Raw genomic sequence first — 22,054 nt, forward strand, 5'->3', positions numbered from 1 at the left:
TGCCCACACAGGACCGGACTTTTCTGGTGGACAATCCGCCGGACTATGGCAGGAGTTCGCTGGACTTTTGAAATGAACGGACTTGCCCACACACAGAGTCCATTCATTTTGAACGTGGCTCCAGGTAGACAGAACTAGTGAAGGAAGTGAATTTCGCTGCCTCCATTGGCAAGATTGACACCTCGTGAGCCCCGTCACCTGGTATGGTTTGAAAGGGGAAGCCCTATGCCGAAAAAACTGCGTGGGGGCCCCCCCAAAGTCCATAACAGACCCTTATCAGAGCATGCAGCCCGGCCGGTCAGGAAAGCACCTTGTCCCCATGTTGATAAGGACAAGGGCCTCCTTCCGACAACCCTGGCCATTGGTCATCAGGGTCTGCGGGCGGGAGGCTTATCAGAATCCAGGATTCCGGCCCCCCACCCTATGTGAATGAGTATGGGATATGTTGTACCCCTACCCATTCACCCGGGGAAAAAAGTGTACATAAAAACACAATACAGGTTTTTAAAATACTTTATTAGACAGCTCCGGGGGTCTTCTCTTCTTCTGTCTTCGGGGGTCTTCTCACCAGACTCCTCCGCTATCTTCTGCTAGCTCTTTTACTAGCGGAGGAGCCCGGCATTCTCCTTCATCCCGCTCTTCGGGGGTCTTGTCCCACTCTTTGGTTCTTCTTGCTGGGCCTCTGCTTTCTTCTTCCAGCTTTTTAAATAGCATTGGCCCAGTCTTCTGCCGCCACCGTCGCCTTCTTCTTCTTCTAGACTTTTGGGAAGAAAAAGTCAGCCGGAGCCCACACACGGGCGGATTGTCTGCTCTGTGTACACGACATAATGCATTCCAATTTCAGAATTGAGGGGGACGCTCTGTGCCCCACAAATTGTAAAAGATGGGAAACATTGGTTCTCTAACTTTGCTGTAGTTGCAATCGTCAGCTTTTGTGATGGGAAAGAGATTGAAAGATAGTATGGACTCCTGCGCTTATGGTGCAAAATAAATGAAAAGAACTGCAGCCTCTATCAATAAATCCACCCTAAGGTGAAAATAGAAATATAAAAATGAAAAAGGATAGAGATGGCGCTGCTCTGAATTTGGGGTTCTCAAAAGACCCTACTGACGGGATGAATCCTGTGCAAATAAATGCTATAACAGAGTGCAAAAATGCATGTCAGGTGCAAATATGCAAAAAGTGCTGTCAGTGCAAATGTCTGAATAATTATGGCAGACTAATGTGCTGATAGCTGACAACTGAAGAGTGCAAAAACACAGAAGTGCAAAGAACACAAAAAACACAAAAACAACAATAAAATATGCCCATGCTCTCATATGTTAATTCTAGACAAAAAATGCAGTGGTGTGGGCCTCCTATACAGAGAACCACGATCTTAAATAAATAGTCCAATAGCATGAAAAACATGAATCAAAAAACCTTAATGGTGCATTGAAAATATGTAAATGTATGTTCCTGTGCAATAATCGCAAATGAAACCAATATTATAATATAATATATTGTGCTGGACTCAGCATAAAAAGTCCTTAAGTGACCCCTGCCGGTGCACTACAAAGTCCAAAATATCATGCAAATAATAAAATGACAAAGTGCTCTACAAAAACTGTTATTCAGTGCTTCTTTACAAGGTGCCCCGTAGGAAACGCACTCGCCGCTATTATTCACCCCACAAGAAGGTATTCCACCTTCACAGTATGAGCCACTGTGTAGCATACAGAAATGGAGCCCGTTGTCCTGTATCAGCTGTTTTGCTTCTGTGTTTGCGGTGTAAGTGGTCTCCTTGCGGCTAGCCTCTTATAATGCCCACATGTGGAGAAGGTAAAAGCTCCATAGCGTATTACCGTAAAGATTAAGTTTGTTTATTCATATAGATAAAGGGTACTCACATTTAATAAGTAAACATAAAGCGAAATATTTTAAATCAGGAAGCCGCTCTTCTCTCCATGGCCCAAAACCAGAAGTGATGCAATGATGCTGTTAGCCTGCCCCATGCATTTCTTCACTGGGCGTCATCTGGAGTGGCGCCTGAAAGGGTTAATCCTGTGTCTAGGGTGGTCCCTTCAACCTCTCAGACCTTAGATCCAATGTATTGTATAAATTCAGAGCGCTCTGGAATCAATTCTCAAAGGACAAATAAAACCACACACACACCATGGCGTCCTTCGAGAACTAATTGTATTGAGTTATTACAAAGCGATTGATATAGTAAATTTCACGTCATACAGAATAAGACATGCGCAGTAGACATCAAGACGATTACAGCTGGTCAAAATAAAACGCTATTGTTCTTTGTTCTAAGCTAGCTGAATTAATTTAAGAAAAAGATACATAATTCCTTCTGTAGCTAAAAGAATGCTGAGAAACAGTGTGAAGGTTATAGATAAGTGTGTGAGAACACATGAGTTAGAAGAATCTCATGTTGAGACAGTTATCTGAGAAGTTAAAGGGGTGTTCAAACTGTACATATTGTAAAATGGAAGTTTGTGAATATTAAGATGGCTGACAGAAACAAGATGGATGCTTAACATAACCTTTCAACCCCCTCTTAAGTCATGGAATGACTTCTACAGATCCGCAGCCTCCTGAAATCTACGGTTCTTGCTACGTTTGTTATATTCATTTACATAAAGCTGCAGATATTGTGTATATGCGTGAGAAGGTTGGTCTGGTGTAGTACACTTGCTAATACAAAGTAGAATAAGCTTGAAAATCAGGTAGCCTATCAATCCTAACAATAGTACTATGATAATCATAATCACTATGTCCTTTAACCATGAAAACATTCCACCTAAACCCAAACTAGAAAAGGGGTTCCATCCATAATTACCTATGTCCCTTGCTTGTTTCATTACCTGTGTTCGGTGTTGATTAATAACATCATAGTAGTCTGGGATTTCCAGGCTGGTATTGTGAAACCATGTGCAACATTCATAATCTTGGATCATTTCGCATAAACCAGTCAGAGCTGCACTCATGCTTTCAATAGCCAATTCGTGTAACTCTAGTTGTCTTCTAATTGCTTTGAGCTCGACATTGAGTAGTCCTATATCTTGAGAGTTTTTTTTCATAACATCATTTATTAGACTAGTGTAGTTATTTAATTTGTCCATCATGGTTATGCCCCATCCTGTCCAGGATGGAAACCATGTCCATGACTTATCTGAAGTAGAAAACATAGGTGGGGTTTCTCTCTTGTATTTATAAGTTAACCTATGTACTGGACTTGAAGTAACTTGTATGTGATGTTCCTGATTCTGGCTTAGGGCTGACATGACTGGTACCAACTGTGCTAAATAATACCATCCTTTCACTCCTGCGGGGATCCATGGGTAACAAATTTTAGCACAGCATACGTATGTATTGTTTCCCAATGAAAAACTTCTTAGAGAACTATGTTGGGGCTCAGTTCCAGCCTCAAATGCAGCACTAACAAGTTTACTCACAAGTATCCCAGAGGTTGTGTTCCTGTATGTAGTAAGTTCACTAATGGTGTTGTTAAGGGGTTGATTTTTGTAACTACACATATGACCCATGATAATGTTACTGGTGTGGAAGGGAATACCCTTTGAAATGTTAAATACAGACTTGGAACACATACCTATTCCGTTGGATGTATTGCCTAACTGAACACACCACTCAGGTTCATGTGTCTTTCCTAAAGTGTAAAACATAATACTCTGATTGCGGTACCCTTCCGAGACATTCTTAATACTTAAGACTAGAGTATTTTCCAATAATGACTTGAGGTTCAGAGGGACAGCTAAAAGTGGGATCTTAGCAGTTTCTGGGTGCAACTTACTACAAATCCAGAATTTTTCATATCCTGACTTTCTAGCATAAGCATATTTAAATTTTAACAGTAACATTTTTCCAGAAAAACTTGTTTCTTTGATCAATTCATTAGAGACATCTCTTTTACTGCGATTTCTGAGGTGAAAGTCAGTATGGTTGGTGTGTATTTCGCTTTTACCACATATGAGTTTCAAGGCACCTAAGTCTTCAGGATGAAAGATACAGTTAGTTATTATCCACACTGGGACAAAGATCAGAAGTAGAAACATCACCAGAAGGCAAAAGGCCTTCCCAGAAGTCTGTGGTGAAATGAGTGACATCACTGTCCTTTATGTCTGTGCTTGTCTTTTGAGGACTTAAAAACACCTGCTTCACCTCTTTTCATCCTTTCTTGAATTCATGGGCTTAGATCAACCTTCTTTACTCTGCTGGCATGGATCCAAGTAGGACTTTCCTCTGTAAAGATGGCGGTCCTGGTGACGGCTACCACTTTGGTCACTGGTCCGAATGGAACCTCTTGCGGCTTTCGACCTTTCTGAAGCCTCTGCACCACAACTTGATCACCGACCTGGAACGGGTGGGTTGGTGCCTGTGAAGAAGAAGGAGAGGTGCGAGCAACTCTTCTTTCAACAATATCAAGAGTTTCAATCAGTTTTTTTACATATTCCGCCTGTATTTGTTCCAAATCACCTTTCTCTACCATCAAGGGATGATTAGCCCACGGTGTGGGGAATGGCCTACCCATGAGTACCTCAAAGGGGGAATAACCCGTCACACTGTGAGGGGTCATTCTGATTTCAGCTAATACAGCTGGGAGAACTTTTTTCCACTTGCCAAAATTCCCACCCGTAGCTTTCCTTATCCTGTCTTTAATTGTTCTATTCATTCTCTCTACAATTCCTGAACTCTGTGGATGGTAGGGGAGGTGAAATTCCCAGTCTATTTTTAGTACTTTTACAAGATCTTGGCAAATTTTAGCTGTGAAAGCTGGGCCATTGTCTGAATTTATTTGCAGTGGACACCCCCATCTAGGAATAATTTCCTGTGTGAGGATCTTCACTACAGTTTGTGCGTTTTCATTGTTGGTGACAAAAATTTCGGGCCAGCGTGACATTATGTCCACGATAACCAAAAGATATTGTTGTTTCTTTCCTTCTTTGGGCATATGTGTAAAGTCTATCTGTAAATGAGTAAACGGTGTTGTTGGGTATTCAAGATGTTCATGCTTTGATTTCTTTGGGTTTGTTGGATTGTTCCTAATGCAAGTGACACATCTCCTTACAAAAGCTTTGACTAGATTAGGTAATCCTGCAATGAAAAAATCTGCATCTAGAAGTTCACATGTGGCCTGCCATCCCTTGTGACCCAGTCCATGGTATTGTGCAATGAACAGGGGGGCGCTAGCAACAGGAATACAGGGCTTCCCCTCTTTGCAGATTAATCCTGTTTTAGGATCCTTTTGTACCATCCCATCACAGTTCCATTGCGCAATATCATCAGGGGTGGCAAAAGCCTGTAGTTCCGTGAGCCAATGTGTCTCTTTCAGGGAACATGGCTGAGGTGTTAGCATGGGCATTTGAATGTTTGCCTTTTGTGTAGATGCAGCTTCTTTAGCTATTCTGTCAGCTAGTGCATTACCTTTGGCTATATCAGTCATTTGGCCTGTATGTGCCTTACAGTGCATGATAGCTAGTTTTGAAGGCAACTGAATTGCATCTAGTAATGCTGTGACTAGGTCAGAGTGTGAGATGCTCCTTCCATCCGCTGCCACATATCCTCTGCGAAGCCATATTACACCATGGTCCCAAACCACACCATGAGCATACCTGGAATCGGTGTAAATGTTTACCTCTTTTCCTGCAAACAGCTGGCATGCACGGGTTAATGCTATCAATTCAGCAGCTTGTGCAGACTGATAGGGTATTGGATTGGCCTCGAGGACAGTATCCGGCAGTTGGACAACAGCATATCCTGCATGATAGACATTATCACTTGGTCTGCTGCAAGAGCCATCAACAAAAACTGTTTGTGCAGTAGGAATTGGTACTGAAAGCATATCTGCTCTAGGTGAAGTGTGTAAAGTAGTGTTATGGCCCAAGGTAAATGGTGCTGTCATCTCTACAACCATAGAACAAAAAGCCAACGCTTCAAGCTTCAACGAGACAAGCAGGCATGTCTTGCACCTGTACTGGAACCACCTTTGAGAAAAAAGCTACAGGGCGCAGTCTCCCACCATGTTCCTGGGCCAGTACTCCTGCCATGGTTCTGCAATTTTCCCTAGCAAACAAGTGAAACATTTTGCTAAAATCAGGGAGGCCGAGGCTCGAGCTGGTAACCATTGCACTTTTCAACATGGTAAAAGCATTTAACATTTCATCAGACCACTTTACAATATCAGACATTTCAGAGAGTGTTGCTTGTCTCAATATATTGTCATAGAAAGAACAGTCAGGTATCAATTGGCGGCAGTAACCAATCATTCCAAGAAAGGTTAGCAGGTCTTTCTTGGTAAGTGGGCAGGGCAGACCCACTATAGCAACAGTTTTTTTGTGACTGACTTTCCTAACTCCCGGAGACAGCACAAACCCTAGGTACTCAACCTCCTGTTTACACCATTGTAATTTTTTCTTAGACACTTTGTGACCACACGTATGTAACCATTTCAATAAGGATAGGCTATCAGCTCGGCAGTCCTCCTCTGAAGAACTACAAATCAAAAGATCATCAACATATTGCAACAGTACAGAACCATGAGGGGCAGTCCAAGGCCTGAGGGTGGCTTGGAGTACTATAGAATAGACCACAGGTGAGTCTATATATCCCTGGGGCATTCTACACCAGGTAAACTGGCGATTGTGTTGGTCAATCGACACAGTAAAAGCGAAGAGTGGCCTTGTCTCCTTGTCTACAAGGACAGAGAAAAAAGCATTCTTTAAATCAATTACAGTAAAACATTTGGCTGTTGCTGGAATGGAGGACAGTAGTGATGGAACATCAGGTACAATGGGTGCTATTGGGACTATGAGGTCATTTATGGCTCTCAAGTCCTGTACAAATCTGAAGGAGCCATCCGGCTTCTTTACAGGTTTAACAGGTGTGTTGTATGGAGAAATAATTTCCTCCAGGATTCCATCCTGCAGAAACTTTTTCACCATTGGCACTATGCCATCCATTTTTTCTTTAGAAAGTGGATACTGTTTATGATAGATAGGAAATGCACCTTCTTTGAGAGTGGCCTTGTATGGTGTGCATGGAACAAGTCCTACATCCAGATCTGATGTAGACCAGACCTGGGGGTCTATATCCTCAAAATCTTCTTCACTATTTTGTTGTGACAGCATCAATAAACCTGGTTTGCATGCTACTATAGTGATTTTATCTGAGGAAATGTCTAGACCTCCTTCTGAGTTGGTTCTAATTGTGATTCCTAGTGGCCCAAACAAGTCTCTTCCCAACAAATTTACAGGACACCTTGGTATTATCCTGAAAGAATGTGTGCATATGGTGTACCCTTCATCATCTTCTATTGGTAGGGGTGGAGTCCTATATGTTTTTGTCAGTATCCCATTAATTCCCAAAGAGGGTTCCGCTGGTTCCCATTTGCCTCTGAAATGATCTTCACAAATAGTACTCCTAGTGGCCCCGCTATCAACGAGATAGGGGAGGAGTCTCCCATTTATTGAAATAGCAACCATTGGACTGTCAGTGAAATCATCTGAGACAAAAGGAAAAGCTGGGACACTACCCTCCGGGCCCCATCATTGTTGTTGATTTCCCCATTTGATTGGAAATGTTGGACCTTGTTGGATGGATGCCTGTGGTTGTTGTGTCTGGTTAGGGACAGAGCTGGAATCGGGAGTCTGAGAAGGGGTGGGGTGAGGACACTGACTCACCCAGTGATCCTCAGCACCGCAATTGAAACATCCATTGTTTCTAGAGCGACTCATCCCTCTTCCATTTCTGTCTTTAAATCTGCCTCTAAAACTTCCTCTGCCTCTAAAGTTCCCCTTCGTATGGGATTTGAGATTACTCAGGAAAGTCTGGATCAATAATGGATCCAAAATTGTCAGAATACCCAAACCGGCTTTCTGTCCATCCTGCCATATGATCCATCCAAGTGTTAACTAGGCATTGCTCCGCACACATTTCATTTTCCTATGAAAACAAAACAATTTACCTTGCTTGACTGCCACCTAGCGGTGCAGACAATCAGACAACGGTGTGAATCAGACAATTAGACGATACCTCAACTTAGATTCCTTTACCAAAAAAAATCAGTACTGTCCGTGATAATTTTTTGTACTAATACAGCTACAATCACTTCAAGACTGTAACAGAATACATTTGGAACAAGTTCAAGAGTATTTCAGACATACAATAAACGCACAATCTTGCTCATGGAGCTGCTGTTTTGTTTCAGACAAATTTAAATCACAGATGAATTTAACGTTGCAATGTACATTAATCAGTTTATCTTTCACAAAATAGCTTTACCCAAATTGTAACTTTATAACCTCCAGGAATACTACTCACCAAGTATGCCTTTTGGTCCTGGAAACAAAATAGCAGTCCACATATACACACTCAGCGCAATTCATTCAGCGTGATACTTTTAAAGCAAAGCAGTTATACATTCATACACAAAGTTTACACAATACATTGATCATCAGTCACCAGTTCTGTCCCAAACAGAACTAAAACTCTAGAGTACTCTGTAAATTTTTCCAAGGTCCCCAAAACCTATTCTTCTAAGATCGCCAAGATCTTTACAAGTGTCCCCAAAACACTATATGACCCCCAAGGTCATGACCGGTCAACTTATGTATACTTATGAGAGGTTCTATAACCCAACAGCAATCTCTGTGGGAATGAAGCCAAGTCACACACCTGACACCCGGCCCCCGGCAAGTCAATTTCACTCAATAAGAATAGAATTCACTTACCGAGCCCTAGCTTTCCAAGTCCGTTAAGGGTAAATAAACATCCATCCCGGACGAGCCCCCAGTTCTGAAAGGGTTAATCCTGTGTCTAGGGTGGTCCCTTCAACCTCTCAGACCTTAGATCCAATGTATTGTATAAATTCAGAGCGCTCTGGAATCAATTCTCAAAGGACAAATAAAACCACACACACACCATGGCGTCCTTCGAGAACTAATTGTATTGAGTTATTACAAAGCGATTGATATAGTAAATTTCACGTCATACAGAATAAGACATGCGCAGTAGACATCAAGACGATTACAGCTGGTCAAAATAAAATGCTATTGTTCTTTGTTCTAAGCTAGCTGAATTAATATAAGAAAAAGATACATAATTCCTTCTGTAGCTAAAAGAATGCTGAGAAACAGTGTGAAGGTTATAGATAAGTGTGTGAGAACACATGAGTTAGAAGAATCTCATGTTGAGACAGTTATCTGAGAAGTTAAAGGGGTGTTCAAACTGTACATATTGTAAAATGGAAGTTTGTGAATATTAAGATGGCTGACAGAAACAAGATGGATGCTTAACATAACCTTTCAGCGCCATCTTGCTACACCATCCGGTTTTTATATGGTATGAGGTGTATCCTAATTATTGCCCATGTGACCATGGCCGTTTTGGTTAGTCCGGATGACTAACCAAATGACAGGGAAGAGATTGGGTGCAGTTCTGCTAGGGGGGTCCCTGTTTCCAGGAGGAGGAGGACGTTATTGGCCACTGTTAAAGCCAATCACACTCCTGCTAGCCCCTCCCACCATCTGGAGGAAGATGACTCGCTTGGTTGCCACTACCAATCTCAGAAAGAAGGGATTTCACTGTGATTGAGAAAACCACAATCAGGTGAAAGTTTGTGGAATTACTGTTGAGCTTCTGGGAACTTTGTTGAAATTATTCCTGAACCTTTGCATCGATAACTACTTAACCCCTGGACTCTGTGTCCCTTTAAGTCACAGCCAGTATTCAGCGCAATGAAAATCACACCCAACTTTTCCTGTGGCGCAGAGCGCCGCACTTTTTCTCAGCTGTAGGGGCCCAACTTATGATCCTGTACACAGGCCCACTGCTTTCATAAAATGCCCCTGACCTCCTCATTGTGCATCCATTCCAGGTGCTTGTATGTGACATCACATACATCACATACAAGTACGTGGGCTGGATGTGAGAGGTGGATCAACAGGATGAGTGTGCCAGGATAGGAAGATGTGTCTCGTCTCTGCTTCCCTTCACCACTCTGCATATCACACATTTCATAGATGAGAAGAGGGTACAGCGGTGGAGCAGATGAGCACAAGGGTACAGCGGTGGGGAAAATGAGTGGAAGGGGTTCAGGGTTGGAACAGAAGAGCAGGTGGGTACAGCCTGGGGCAGATGTGAAGGGAGGTACAGTGGTGAAAGAGATGAGAAAGGGGTTCAGCAGTGGGACAGAAGAGCAGGGGGTTCAGGGAGGTACAGTGGTAGGGCAAATGAAAAAAGGGGGTACATTGATGGGGCAGATGAGCAGGGGGTTTACAGTGGTGGGACAGAAGAACAAGGGGGTACAGTGGTGGGACAGATGTGTAGGAGGTACAGTGGTGGGAGGGATGAGAAGGGGGTTCAGTGGTGGGACAGTAAATCAGGAGGGTACAGCGATGGGGCCGATGAGTAGGGGTTACAGTGGTGGGGACAGATGAGCAGGGGGGGTTTCAGTGTTGGACCAGATGAGAAGGGGGTTACCGTGGTGGGAAAATATGAGCAGGGGGGTTCAGTGTTGGGGCAGAGGAGAAAGGAGGAACATTGGTGGGACAGATAAGCAGAGGGTTACAGCGGTGGGGCAGAGGAGCATTAGGATACAGAGGTGGGGCAGATGTGCAGAGGAGAAATGAGGTACATTGGTGGAACACATGAGCAGAGGATTACAGTGGTGGGGCAGAAGAGCAGGGGGTACAGTTGTGGGACAGATGTGCAGGAGGCACAGTGGTGGGGCAGATGAGAAAGAGGTTACAGTAGTAGGGTAGATGAGCAGACAAGTTCAGTGTTAGGACAGATGAGACGATGGTTTAGCACTGAGACAGAAGAGCATAGGGGTATGGCAGTGGAGCAGATGTGCAGGGAGGTACAGTGGTGGAGCAGATGGGAAAGGGTAACATTGGTGGGGAAGATGAGCAGGGGCTTACAGTGGTGGGACAGAAAATTAGGGTGGTACAGTGGTGGGGCAGATGAGCAGGGTGGTACAGTGGTGGGGCAGATGTACAGGGGGTTACAGTGGTGGGGCAGATGAGCAGGGGGTTATAGTGGTGGGACAGACGAGCAGGGGTTACAGTGGTGGGGCAGGTGAGCAGGGTATTACAGTGGTGAGGCAGATGTGCAGGGTAGTACAGTGGGAGGAAGATGTGCCGGGTAGTACAGTGGGGGGAAGATGTGCAGGGTGTTACAGTGGTGGGACAGATGAGCAGGGGGGTACAATGGTGGGGCAGGGGAGCAGGGGGGAAAGTGATCTGAGGTGTGAAGATGCACAAATTGGGGTTGATCTGAGGTGTGGAAGTGCAGGATGTTAATGTCTCACTACTAAAGTAATTTACAGCATTTACTTTATAAAAAAATAATTTTCGTGATTGAGAGTGTGAAGTTTACATTTTTATGTTATAAAATCGGCACGCTCAATTTCTTTGAAAACATTTTTCGGCACACTGTGCTCAAAAGGTTGCCACCCCTGCTGTAGAGTATAAACAATATGTATTTTGATCAGCATGCTTACACTTCTACATATCTATTCCCAGTTTTAGCGGTGAAGCATACCTTTATAAAATGTAAATAGGCAAAGATAAGATTATGCAAATATTTATCTTGGCATTTCAGCTGTATTTTATCTGTATTTCTGAATATTCTGTACTTCTTTATCCTCTTGTCAACTAAAACCTTTCTATATCCTACAGAAACACATATTGGATGTAACAAAAGGTAAGTCACAAATGTACAAATAGGCTTTTTTTCTCTTAAAGGTGGGGGTCACTATGCATTTTTGGACTGTCTCAAAGAGCTGAAATTTATATTAGAATATAGAAATCTACAGGTTAAAAATTGTAAGTACTATAATTCAAGGGCCAATCCACTTTGAATTTACTTGGTTCTGTATAGATTCTAGTGAGCTGGATCACATTTAGCTTTTTAGATGTCTGGAGGGATATTGATAGGGACCCTTACCCTTCCTGCTCTGTTTTTAACTCATCTTAGGTCCTAAAAAATCAGTATGAGGGACTCCCATTATAGGAGGAGCTGTGACCTTTTACGGGGATACTTTGAGGGATATAAGAATTCAGCCTACCATTGTTCATCCATCATGGTTGCCCTAACACTGCATAGAAACAAAGCTAGCAATAATTAAATGGGACTTGTGTAAATGTTTCCTTGCACAGAAAATACATGCAATATTAAAGAGGGATTACACCAAAAAAAAAATATTAAAAGCCAGCAGCTATAAATACTACAGCTGCTGACTTTTAATAAATGGACACTCACCTGTCCCGGGTTCCAGCGATGCCGGCAGCCGAGGCCGATCGATCGCTCGGCTCTCGGCTGCTGCCGCCACCATTCTAGGTGAGGGAGTCAGGAAGTGAAGCGAATCGGCTTCACTTCCTGGTTCCCTACTGCGCATGCGCGAGGCGCTCCGCGCAATAGGAAATCTCCGCGCTGTCACTGGGACCCGTGTGTGTCCCAGCAGACAGCGCGGCAGGGCAGGAAATGGCGTAGACTCCCACGGGAGTCTATGCCCGGAAGTGGGTGAAAATACCTGTCTTTGACAGGTATCTCCACCCCCCTCCCCCCTGAAAGATGTCAATTGTGACACCGGAGGGGGGGGAGGGATCCGATCAGCGGAGGTTCCACTTTAGGGTGGAATCTCGCTTTAAGTTATAATAATAGCTTGTTTTAGATTTAGTGATTTATTTTAAGAGCAAAGAAATTTGTAAAGAAAAAAAAAAACACAAACTACCCCTTTACTGAGAAAAAGTAGGCCTATTTGTTACATAAGAGGTGTGAAAACTCACTGTCTGTCACGTCAATGTTTATAATAATTTACAATTTTATATTGTAATTATTGTTATAATTTTAAATAACTGTCTTTCAAAAAAACTGACACATTAAAAAAAAAAAAAATTATGGAATTTGTGATCATCTTATCAAAGTGTATTAAACAACAATAAGCCATAAGAATGAACACCAGATTATCTACCTGACTAAAATGATTTAAGATGGACTAATGATCCACTTATGTTTTGAGATTTGCTGGGCAAAGCGTTGAGAGGTTAGAACCTCTGTTAGTTTTTTTGTTTTTTTCATCGTTGTCTCTATTTGGAATTTCTTTCACTTCCTGTCCAAGCAATAGGGAATGAGATCATCTGATTTTTTTCGTTGTTGTCTGAGTGTTTCTGTCCCAATTATACCCGTCCCCCTCGTTTGCTGTCTGAGTTACACTAGGTTAGATACTGTAATTCTATAAGCAAATCTCCTAAATCTCCTAAACCATTGCCCACCTATCTAAAACAAAACAAAGTTTTGGCTGGAGTTTCAGTTTTCAATTATTTTGGTGTATATCTTGCTGCACTGATGGTTTGTCGGGGGGGGTAAGGTTTCTACCAAAATGTATTTTAAGTAACTTGCATTTTAATACCAGTCCAGTAAAAGCATAAAAATGCTGGTTTTCAATTACTTCTCTCTCCTTTGTTTTTAAACTCATATTACTTCCTTATTTGATTAAAGTGTCCAATATTTCATTAATTTTTAACCTTGACTATTTACACTTCTGAAAGTTTCTAATGATAAGGATTAGACCTTGGTTTTTAAAGCTGTTATGAGCTCTCTGTGTATTCAAGGTCATTTCCTCTTTAGTCACTTTGAGCTATACTGGTTTACACAGAATAAGGCTACACCAAATTTGTTGAAAGCCTACTAAAGCCAGAAACATGTTTAGAGTGACAGCCAGCACTCCCATTAAATCCCCAAAATGGAGCTGAAGGTTGCTTTAAAAACTTTTGACAGCTAAAAGCTCTAGCAATCAGAAAATGCACTGTGTATGGTCATCACTATAATGCCTCGTACACACGATTGGACTTTCCAACAACAAAACCATGGATTTTTGTTCGAAGGATGTTGGCTCCAACCTGTCTTGCATACACACGGTCACACAAATGTTGGCCAACAATTACGAATGTAGTGACGTACAAGATGTACGTGATATCTCCATTACTAACACTAGTTTTACAAGACTGAGAGTTTCCGGCTCGTACTTGATTCCGAGCATGCGTGTTTGTACTTTGGACTTTTATCCTATGGACTTGTGTACAAACAATCGGACAATCCGACAACACACATTTGTTGGTGGAAAATTTGAGAGTATGCAAAGTCCAACAGCAAATACAAAGCAAAGTCTGACAACAAATGTCCGATGAAGCATACACACAGTCTGACTTACCACCAACAAGCTCACATCCAACATTTCCCATCAGAAAATCCAATCGTGTGTACGCAGCGTTAGAGTTATGGATAGGATTTTCAGGAACCTCTGCTAAATTATTTGGTAGTTTTAGTTCAGAAGCTATATGAGCAGATTTAAAGAGGAAGTAAACCCTGATGAGTTTACTTCCTCTTTCATTCCCTGCAAAGGTAAAGCATAATGGACTACTATGCATCGCATAGTAGTCCATTATGTATCACTTACGTGTCACTTACCTGACACAGGAGCGAGCGATGTCACCGCTTTCCCCTGTAGTCCGGCGTGTCCATCTTCTCGGTGGGTCTCGCCACTCCGCATCTGTCATTCGGCGAAGCCGCGATGACGTCACTCCCGCGCATGCGCACGGGAGCCGCCACGTGCAGCATATTGGCCATTGACGGTGCCGCGCTCAGTGCAATCTAGGCTTACCTGTAGGTCAAAGTGTGTTGTAAGGGTTTACAACCACTTTAATTTTAAATATTGCCCAAGCAATAATAAAGTAGCACCTTTCAGCAATATACTGTATATGTTGTTGAATTTATAATGAGAAATATGAAAAGGTACAAGTAAAATAGATTATGTGTACGTGACACTACCTATCCCCTTTACTAACAAGGGAGGGAAGAGATGTTTTGTTTGTGCAAATGAATCCAAAAAGTCCGCGTAAGGGTGCTTATATATAAGGTAACTTAAACCTCCACACTTGTGTACAAAAGTGCATGTGACATTCAAAAAGTCTAAATTCATACAAAGTTGTTAACCGGCGATAGGCTAAAAATAAACATTTTTATATGTTCATAAAGGAAATAAATAAAGTCTCTTGTGCAAAATTAACCTGAATTAAAAATATATAAATTCAATCTATAGTACTAATTGTATATGAAAACAATCCAAAGTGACAAACAGCACTCATCAGATTCTCATACCCCTGTGAACTGCATGAGATGGGGATTTGGCTGGAGCTGTCATACTCTCTGTTAGATCCGCCCCTAGGGTGTCCTGGGATTATATTCCTGCTGGGGGTGAACAGTGTGGCTATCAGTTCCTGGATAGTCATCTGCTAAGGCCCATGGAGTATTTATTATTTTATTTATTTCAGGCAAATATATATATATATATATATATATATATATATATATATATATATATATATATATATATATATATATATATATATATAGTGCTGTCAATTACACAGCGCTTTACATACATATTGTACATTCACTTCAGTCCCTGCCCTCAAGGAGCTTACAACCTGAGATCCCTAACTCACATTTATACATATTAGGGCCTATTTTAGGATTTGATTAACCTACCAGCATGTCTGTAGAGTGTGGAAGGAAACTGGAGTACCCCGGAGGAAACCCACACAGGCACAGAACATACAAACTCCAGGCAGATGGTGTCGTGGTCGGGATTCGAACCAGCGACACTTTTGTGAAAGTGCTAACCACTACACCACTGTGCTGCCCACATCCTGCATCTAATGATTGCTATTTAAGCCCTACAGGTGCCTGATTGTCTCCAGGCCAAGATTGTAACCACCTCTTCTCGAGGCTGTGCTCGTTAAGACCTTAGATCCTTGGGAGGTTTGGACTCGCTTTCCAAACTTTAGACTAAATTTTGAATTTAGACTTTTTGAATGTCACATCCACTTTTGTACACAAGTGTGGAGGTTTAAACTGGCTCTTACCAGATTGGAGGAGTCACGGGGAGATGAGGAGGAGCCTCATAGTGTGGGGGTGGAGCGAAAACACGTCAGTCGCAGGTTGAAATCATGGTGGAACGTCCCTCCCTCCTGCCCTAGTGGAAGTGGTTTGGCTGTGGTGGAAGATGTTCGTTTGCGGTTTGGTCCTTGACGATAGGAATACAACATGAGGTATTTGATGAAACGGTGGGACCCATTTCAGGTTTGGAGTACTCCCGGTTGGTCTGGTTCAGTCTAGACTACCAGGCAGTAAGGTGGTAGGAGTCTGTGGTCAGTTAGCAAGTCCTCGAGGCGGCGTTTTGCAGCTGGAGACAGAACCTAACTTAGAGGTACCACAGATTCCAAAGTTGGGGAGATGGGGTCATCAGGGACCTGCAACCAGTTAGTCAGATTTGAGCTGGAGCATTTAATAATGTTTATGTTTATAATATGGTTTTTGAGTTAATAAAGGCCGAACTGGCCATTTAAACCCAATACAGTGTCAATGTCTGAACTACCCTAGTCAAGGGAAGTGATAGCTTTCCAATAAAATTATAAACTGATGTCTAAACTAAATATAAATTCTTTCCTCTACAGAGTAAGTGAACCTGACCACCACCTAGGTAAAGTAAAATTTTCTCTTTACATAAACAATATGTTTGTAGTATACATATACTTTATTTAACATCCTTGCATGAACTTCATGGACCTTTATAAACTTCTCTAAACTCCACTGGAAATATAAAGCATTTCAAGAACAATAAAAAATGAACTTCCATCCTAATCTAATCCCGCGTACACACAAGCGGAATTTCTGTCCAGAAAATCTTGGAACGGAATTCCGCTCAAGCTTGTCTTGCATACACAAGGTCACACAAAAGTTCTCTGAACTTTCCACCATCAAGAATGCGGTGACGTACAACGTTACGACAATAAAATTAAGTTCAATGCTTACGGCTGGAATTCCGCCAGCAAAAGACCGATGGAGCATACACACCGTCGCATTTTACGACCAAAAGCTCTCATCTGAGTTTTGCTGGTGGCATTTCCGATCGTGTGTACACAGCATAAGAATTGTTCCACACACCACAGTTAAAAAGTCACATGGCTTTGTGTGCCATTGATTAGCTACACCTGATTGAGTTTATAAGTCTTTCTTAGGGGGGGGGGGGGGGGGGGGTGATCCTTTTTCCAATTCAGTGATTCTGTTTTTTTCATTTTTTTTTTCTTTTCTTTTTCTTACGTGTTGGTGTTATATCTTTGACTTCAATGTTATACAATGCAATTGTAATGTAATTACTGCTGGATAAAAACTGTGATTAAAGTCAGCAACTACAAATACTGCAGCTGCTGACTTTTAAAATATGGACATTTACCTGTCCAGGGCGCCCACAATGTCGGTACCCGAAGCCCTCCCATCCTTCGGCTCTTGGGTGGAGGCACCGCCATCTTCGGTAAGGGAATCAGGAAGTGGTTCCCTGCTGCGCGATGGCACTGGTCCCTGCTGTCTTCTGAGACCTGTGTGTTTCCCAGAAGACAGCGGAGGGGGGGGGGGGGGCGGAGAAGGTGCCAGAAGTGGCGTAGATACCTGTGGGTGGCTCGGCTATCTATGACCGGAAGTGGTAGTAAAGTACCTGTATTAGACAGGTATCTGCTCCCCCCCCCCCCTTGAAAGGTGCCAAATGTGACACCGGAGGGGGGAGGTTCCCGAAAAGTGGAAGTTTCATTTTTGGGTGGAGATCCACGGGGGGGGGGGGGGGGGGGTGATTCTTTTCTATACCCACTATATATTGAACAAATAGTTTACATTATGTAAATCACTGATAGTAATATATATATATATATATAAAGAAAAACCCTCGATAAGGACATCTTGAAAAGAAAGTGATCTGTCCGATGATCCAGTGAAGGATTCCAGCGTTTGTTGAATACACAACTTTGACTTTTTTATTATTTGGACTTCAAATTCAAAGAAGATCAGCCATCGACATACAAACCCAGAAAATTCTATAATTTTAATTGATTATATGATAAATACATTTTATTTATAATTGCAGCTCATTGAGTTTTAAAACAATCTTTTTACATCGTTAATTTGTACATTTTGTCTTCTTTTTAGAAACACAAGAAAACCAAGTGTATGTGAATGTTCCAGAGCAAAACATCTATGAAAGAACTTTGCCAGGAGCTCAGGTAATAGAATTATTATTATTATTTATTCATTTGTGCAATAAAAAATTCAGATTAAATGCCACTATGCAGTCACTGGAACTGGATCATGGAAAATTCTTATGCTGCGTACACACTATCGGACTTTGAAAATTCAATCGTGTCTGGGCTCCAGTGGACTTTTTCTTCCCAAAAGTCCGGCAGACCTTGAAATAAAACTGGCTTCAAATCATTCCCCCGGACTCAAGTCCAGTTGAAAAATCCGGTTGTCTGTGTGCAAGTCCAACGGACTAAAACCAATGCTAGGGCAGCTATTGGCTACTGGCTATGAACTTCCTTGTTCTACGTCATCACGTTCAAATCCATCGGACTTTGGGAGTTATCGTGTGTGGCCAAGTCTGTTTGTTTGAAAGTCCGGCGGACCTCAGCTGCAAAGTCCGTCGGATTGTCCGCCGGACCAAGTCCGTCAAAGTCCAGTCATGTGTATGTGGCATTAGAATCTCATGCTCCAGTTTCTATAATAAACCCCAGAAGAAACAAAAATGTAGGGTCCTTTCACTCTGGCTTTCTAATCAGGTCTGCCTGTTAGTTCTTCAGTGCTAAATCGATCACTTCCTCAGCGAGCAGGTGAACACACTATTTCGTTTTCCTATATGCCAAAAAAGCAAACTTCAGACTGAATTCTAGCTTGGTTCTAACCTGAAGCTCATCTCTACTGACCATATATAATTAGGCCGCGTACACACGGGCGGACTGTTCGCCCAACTTAGTCTGCTGAACAGTGTTTCAGCGGACAGTCCACTCGTGTGTGGGCTTCAGCGGACTGTTTCAGCGGACAGTCTGAAGAACAAAGTTTTTCGGAATTCCCGTAAGACAGTCCGCTGAAACTTGGTTTGAGCGGACAGTCCGCTCGTGTGTAGGCTTGTTCGACAAACTAAGTCTCGCGCATGCTCAGAAAGAATTTACACGGCGAAGGTTGCATTGCAGTGTATAGGACGTCGTTTTTCTAGTCCCGTCGTACGTGCCGTTCACGTCATCACGCACGCTTTCAGCGGACTGTTCGTTCATCGTGTGTGGTCAAGTCCGTTCATGCAAATTTTGAGCGGACTGTTTGTCGTACTGTTTGACGAACAAAGTTGGGCGAACAGTCCGCCCGTGTCTACGCGGCCTAAGAGGTACAAGGCACTCCTTTACCTGGATATCATGGCATTGCATTTCAAATAGGGAATTTTTTTTTTTTTACCCATTCTAGAATTCCATAGTTGTAAATAGCAAATAGGTATTACAATAGCAAGGGGCCTGTTTTCTTGCTAGCCTAATACCAGCAAATGTGCAAATGTCAGAAATATTTGTGCTCACTGAATAAATGTTCCATAATTTTTATAAGAGGATAATGCGTCATTTGTTACACAATTATCAGAAGCATACACGCATACTGAATAAATGTCCCTGTAATATTTGTAAGAGACTAATTCCAATCTCTTCAACTCTATCCTGTGACCAAAATGTCATATAATTCTCTCATGGAGGTGTTTTAGAGAACTATGCAGCACTTTGGACACTAGATGGAGCTAAAGAGATTGGAATTAATCTCTTACAAATATTACAGTGAAATTTATTCAGAATGCGTGAATGCTTCTGATATTTGTGCAACCAATGTTGATAGACCGAGCCCTGTGTGTGTGTGTGTGTGTGTGTGTGTGTGTGTGTGTTGACAATCTAAAAAAAACAACATTTATTAGAGGATTGCAATAAAAAAAAAAAAAGCGGTCTGATCTCCAACTTATTTTTTTTTGGTTCATTAATCTCTAATAATAACTAAGATTTTATCACTGATAACTTTTGGTATTTTTTTGTATGATGTAATATATGTGCCTTTTATATACAGGGGAAAACAAGTCAAGAATCTCATTATGAGGTAAATATTATACATATTTTTATTGTTAATTCTAGCTGCTATCACAGTTTATGTAAAATAATTATTGGTGTTCTGGTTATACTGCACTGTTAGCAGAATGCTGTACTGGGAAATCTAATGGTATGAAGGAGATACAGAATATTGTTTAATATAAATATTCTATGTGCCGCGCTACTAATAAAATACAATAAAATGATGTAACTAATTCTCTTTATAGAGTATATCCAATCAGTGATATGAATACATTAACTCAATTAACACTAGATAATATCATAACAAAGTAGTGCCAAATAAATGTGCCAATACTAGTCCAAAACTTGCTTGCCACCGATATCAATACAATCTGCTGAATCAATTAATACAAATTGAATGTTATAAGCGCTAAATAAATGATAAAGTGCCATGCTATATATTGTGCAATAATGTAATACAACCAATTTATAAACTTCCAATATGCAAACAAGTGCAGTCCAAAACTTAAACGGCTTCTCAGTAAGGTGCTGTAATCTCAAACATCCAAAGGTGCCTTCTTATTCCCTTATGCATGTGTTAACACACACCCTTGTGCTCCCCATTAGATTTGTGCTCCCCTGGTAATGTGTGACCTCACACTTAAAGGGGTTGTAAAACCTCATGTTTTTTAACCTTAATGCATCCTATGCATTAAGGTGAAAAAAGGTCACTGACTGTCCCCCAGTCCTGTATTCCTCCCCCAGGGATGCGCTCTTCCTTTCTGCCCGGTGTCTCAGCTCTTGATTGGATAGAGTGATAGCAGCGTAACCATTGGCTCCCTCTGCTGTCAATCAAGTCCAATGATGCAGGTGCTGGGGACAGGGCTGAGTCCTACATTCAGTGTCTATGGATGCCGATTGCTGAGATCAGGAGCGTGCCCGCAAGGTATCCCTCCCGGGAGAGCACTTCTCCTAGGGAGTTATACGATGCAGAGAGGAGCTACCAGTGCTGCCGGGGGACCCCAGAAGTCGTGGATTGGGTCCACACTGTGCAAAACGATCTGCACAGTAGAGGTATGGCATGTTTTTTTAAACAAAAAATACAAACCAAGCCTTACAATCACTTTAACTCAGTCAAAAATAGCTTTCTAGCCTCTAAGGACTAATGTAACAGGTCTCCGTTCCTCCTACTACCGTTGTTTTATCCCTCCAGTATGAATGGTTGCCAAATCATATATGTACAGAAAGCAACTCCAATAGTGCTTATATCGTTAAAAATTCTATGCTTTTATTTTTTTTAAGTAAACAATTCATGTTTGCTGGGTGCTCCAGTGCACCTACTATACACAGCATAAATCATACAATCTCCATGACAGTGCATCAGCTTCATATTTCCAGAATCAATCGAAGCATTGCACTAAACCTGTCCCTCCCCCTACGCGTTACGTCACAGAGTTACGTCACAGAGACATGTGACTTCCTCAGGGTGATTTGGCACTACTTTGTTATGATATTATCTAGTGTTAATTGAGTTACTTTTTTCAGATCACTGATTGGATATACTTTATAAGGGAATTAGTTACATCATTTTATTTTATTTTTTAGTAGAATATTTATATACATGATAATACATGAATATTAGTTAATCGCAAGAGTTTAAAAATTACATTACAGAATTTTTTTTCATTTACTTATACTTGAAATCCCAGTCCTATAATGTTCCAGCCAAACTGACTAACTTTCTTTTCACAAATAGCAACTAACGCACAAGGACAAATCCATATACAGCAACATGGAGTCTACTGCTGGAAAATACTGAAGGTAACAACACTGTTATGTATAGCTGTCTAGTTATTGCATATCAATTACTCCCTCCCATGACCATTTCCCCACTTTAAATCCTTACCACTTTCATCTGAACCATTTTTTTGCACACAAATACTAAAATGCATTTTTTTTACATGAAAACGCACCTAAAGTCTCAAAGAAAGGCCAATATAAAATTAACCCTAAGTGCAAATATATATATATATATATATATATATATATATATATATATATTTTTTTTTTTCAAATATTTTATTGA

The 22,054-nt window shown here is 41.6% G+C and overlaps 2 protein-coding genes across 10 annotated transcripts in view; both read left to right on the forward strand.

Annotated features, from left to right (window-relative positions):
• LOC143933779 (cell adhesion molecule CEACAM1-like) overlaps positions 1-22,054 on the forward strand; it is a 538,186-nt gene that overhangs the window by 500,289 nt on the left and 15,843 nt on the right. The window contains exons 5-9 of the mRNA XM_077456801.1: positions 11,689-11,713; positions 16,528-16,553; positions 18,050-18,123; positions 19,988-20,017; positions 21,725-21,789. Coding sequence (XP_077312927.1) covers positions 11,689-11,713; positions 16,528-16,553; positions 18,050-18,123; positions 19,988-20,017; positions 21,725-21,787 — 218 coding nt within the window. The 3' untranslated portion in view covers positions 21,788-21,789. The remainder of the gene's footprint in view (positions 1-11,688; positions 11,714-16,527; positions 16,554-18,049; positions 18,124-19,987; positions 20,018-21,724; positions 21,790-22,054) is intronic.
• Positions 1-22,054, forward strand: part of LOC143933776 (matrix-remodeling-associated protein 5-like) — a 337,821-nt gene that overhangs the window by 94,121 nt on the left and 221,646 nt on the right. The gene's annotated exons all lie outside the window — the stretch shown is intronic.

Source organism: Lithobates pipiens, unplaced genomic scaffold (assembly GCF_037356315.1).
Source record: "Lithobates pipiens isolate NorthernLeopardFrog02 unplaced genomic scaffold, aLitPip1_a1.2 Scaffold_27, whole genome shotgun sequence".
Lineage (NCBI taxonomy): Eukaryota > Metazoa > Chordata > Amphibia > Anura > Ranidae > Lithobates > Lithobates pipiens.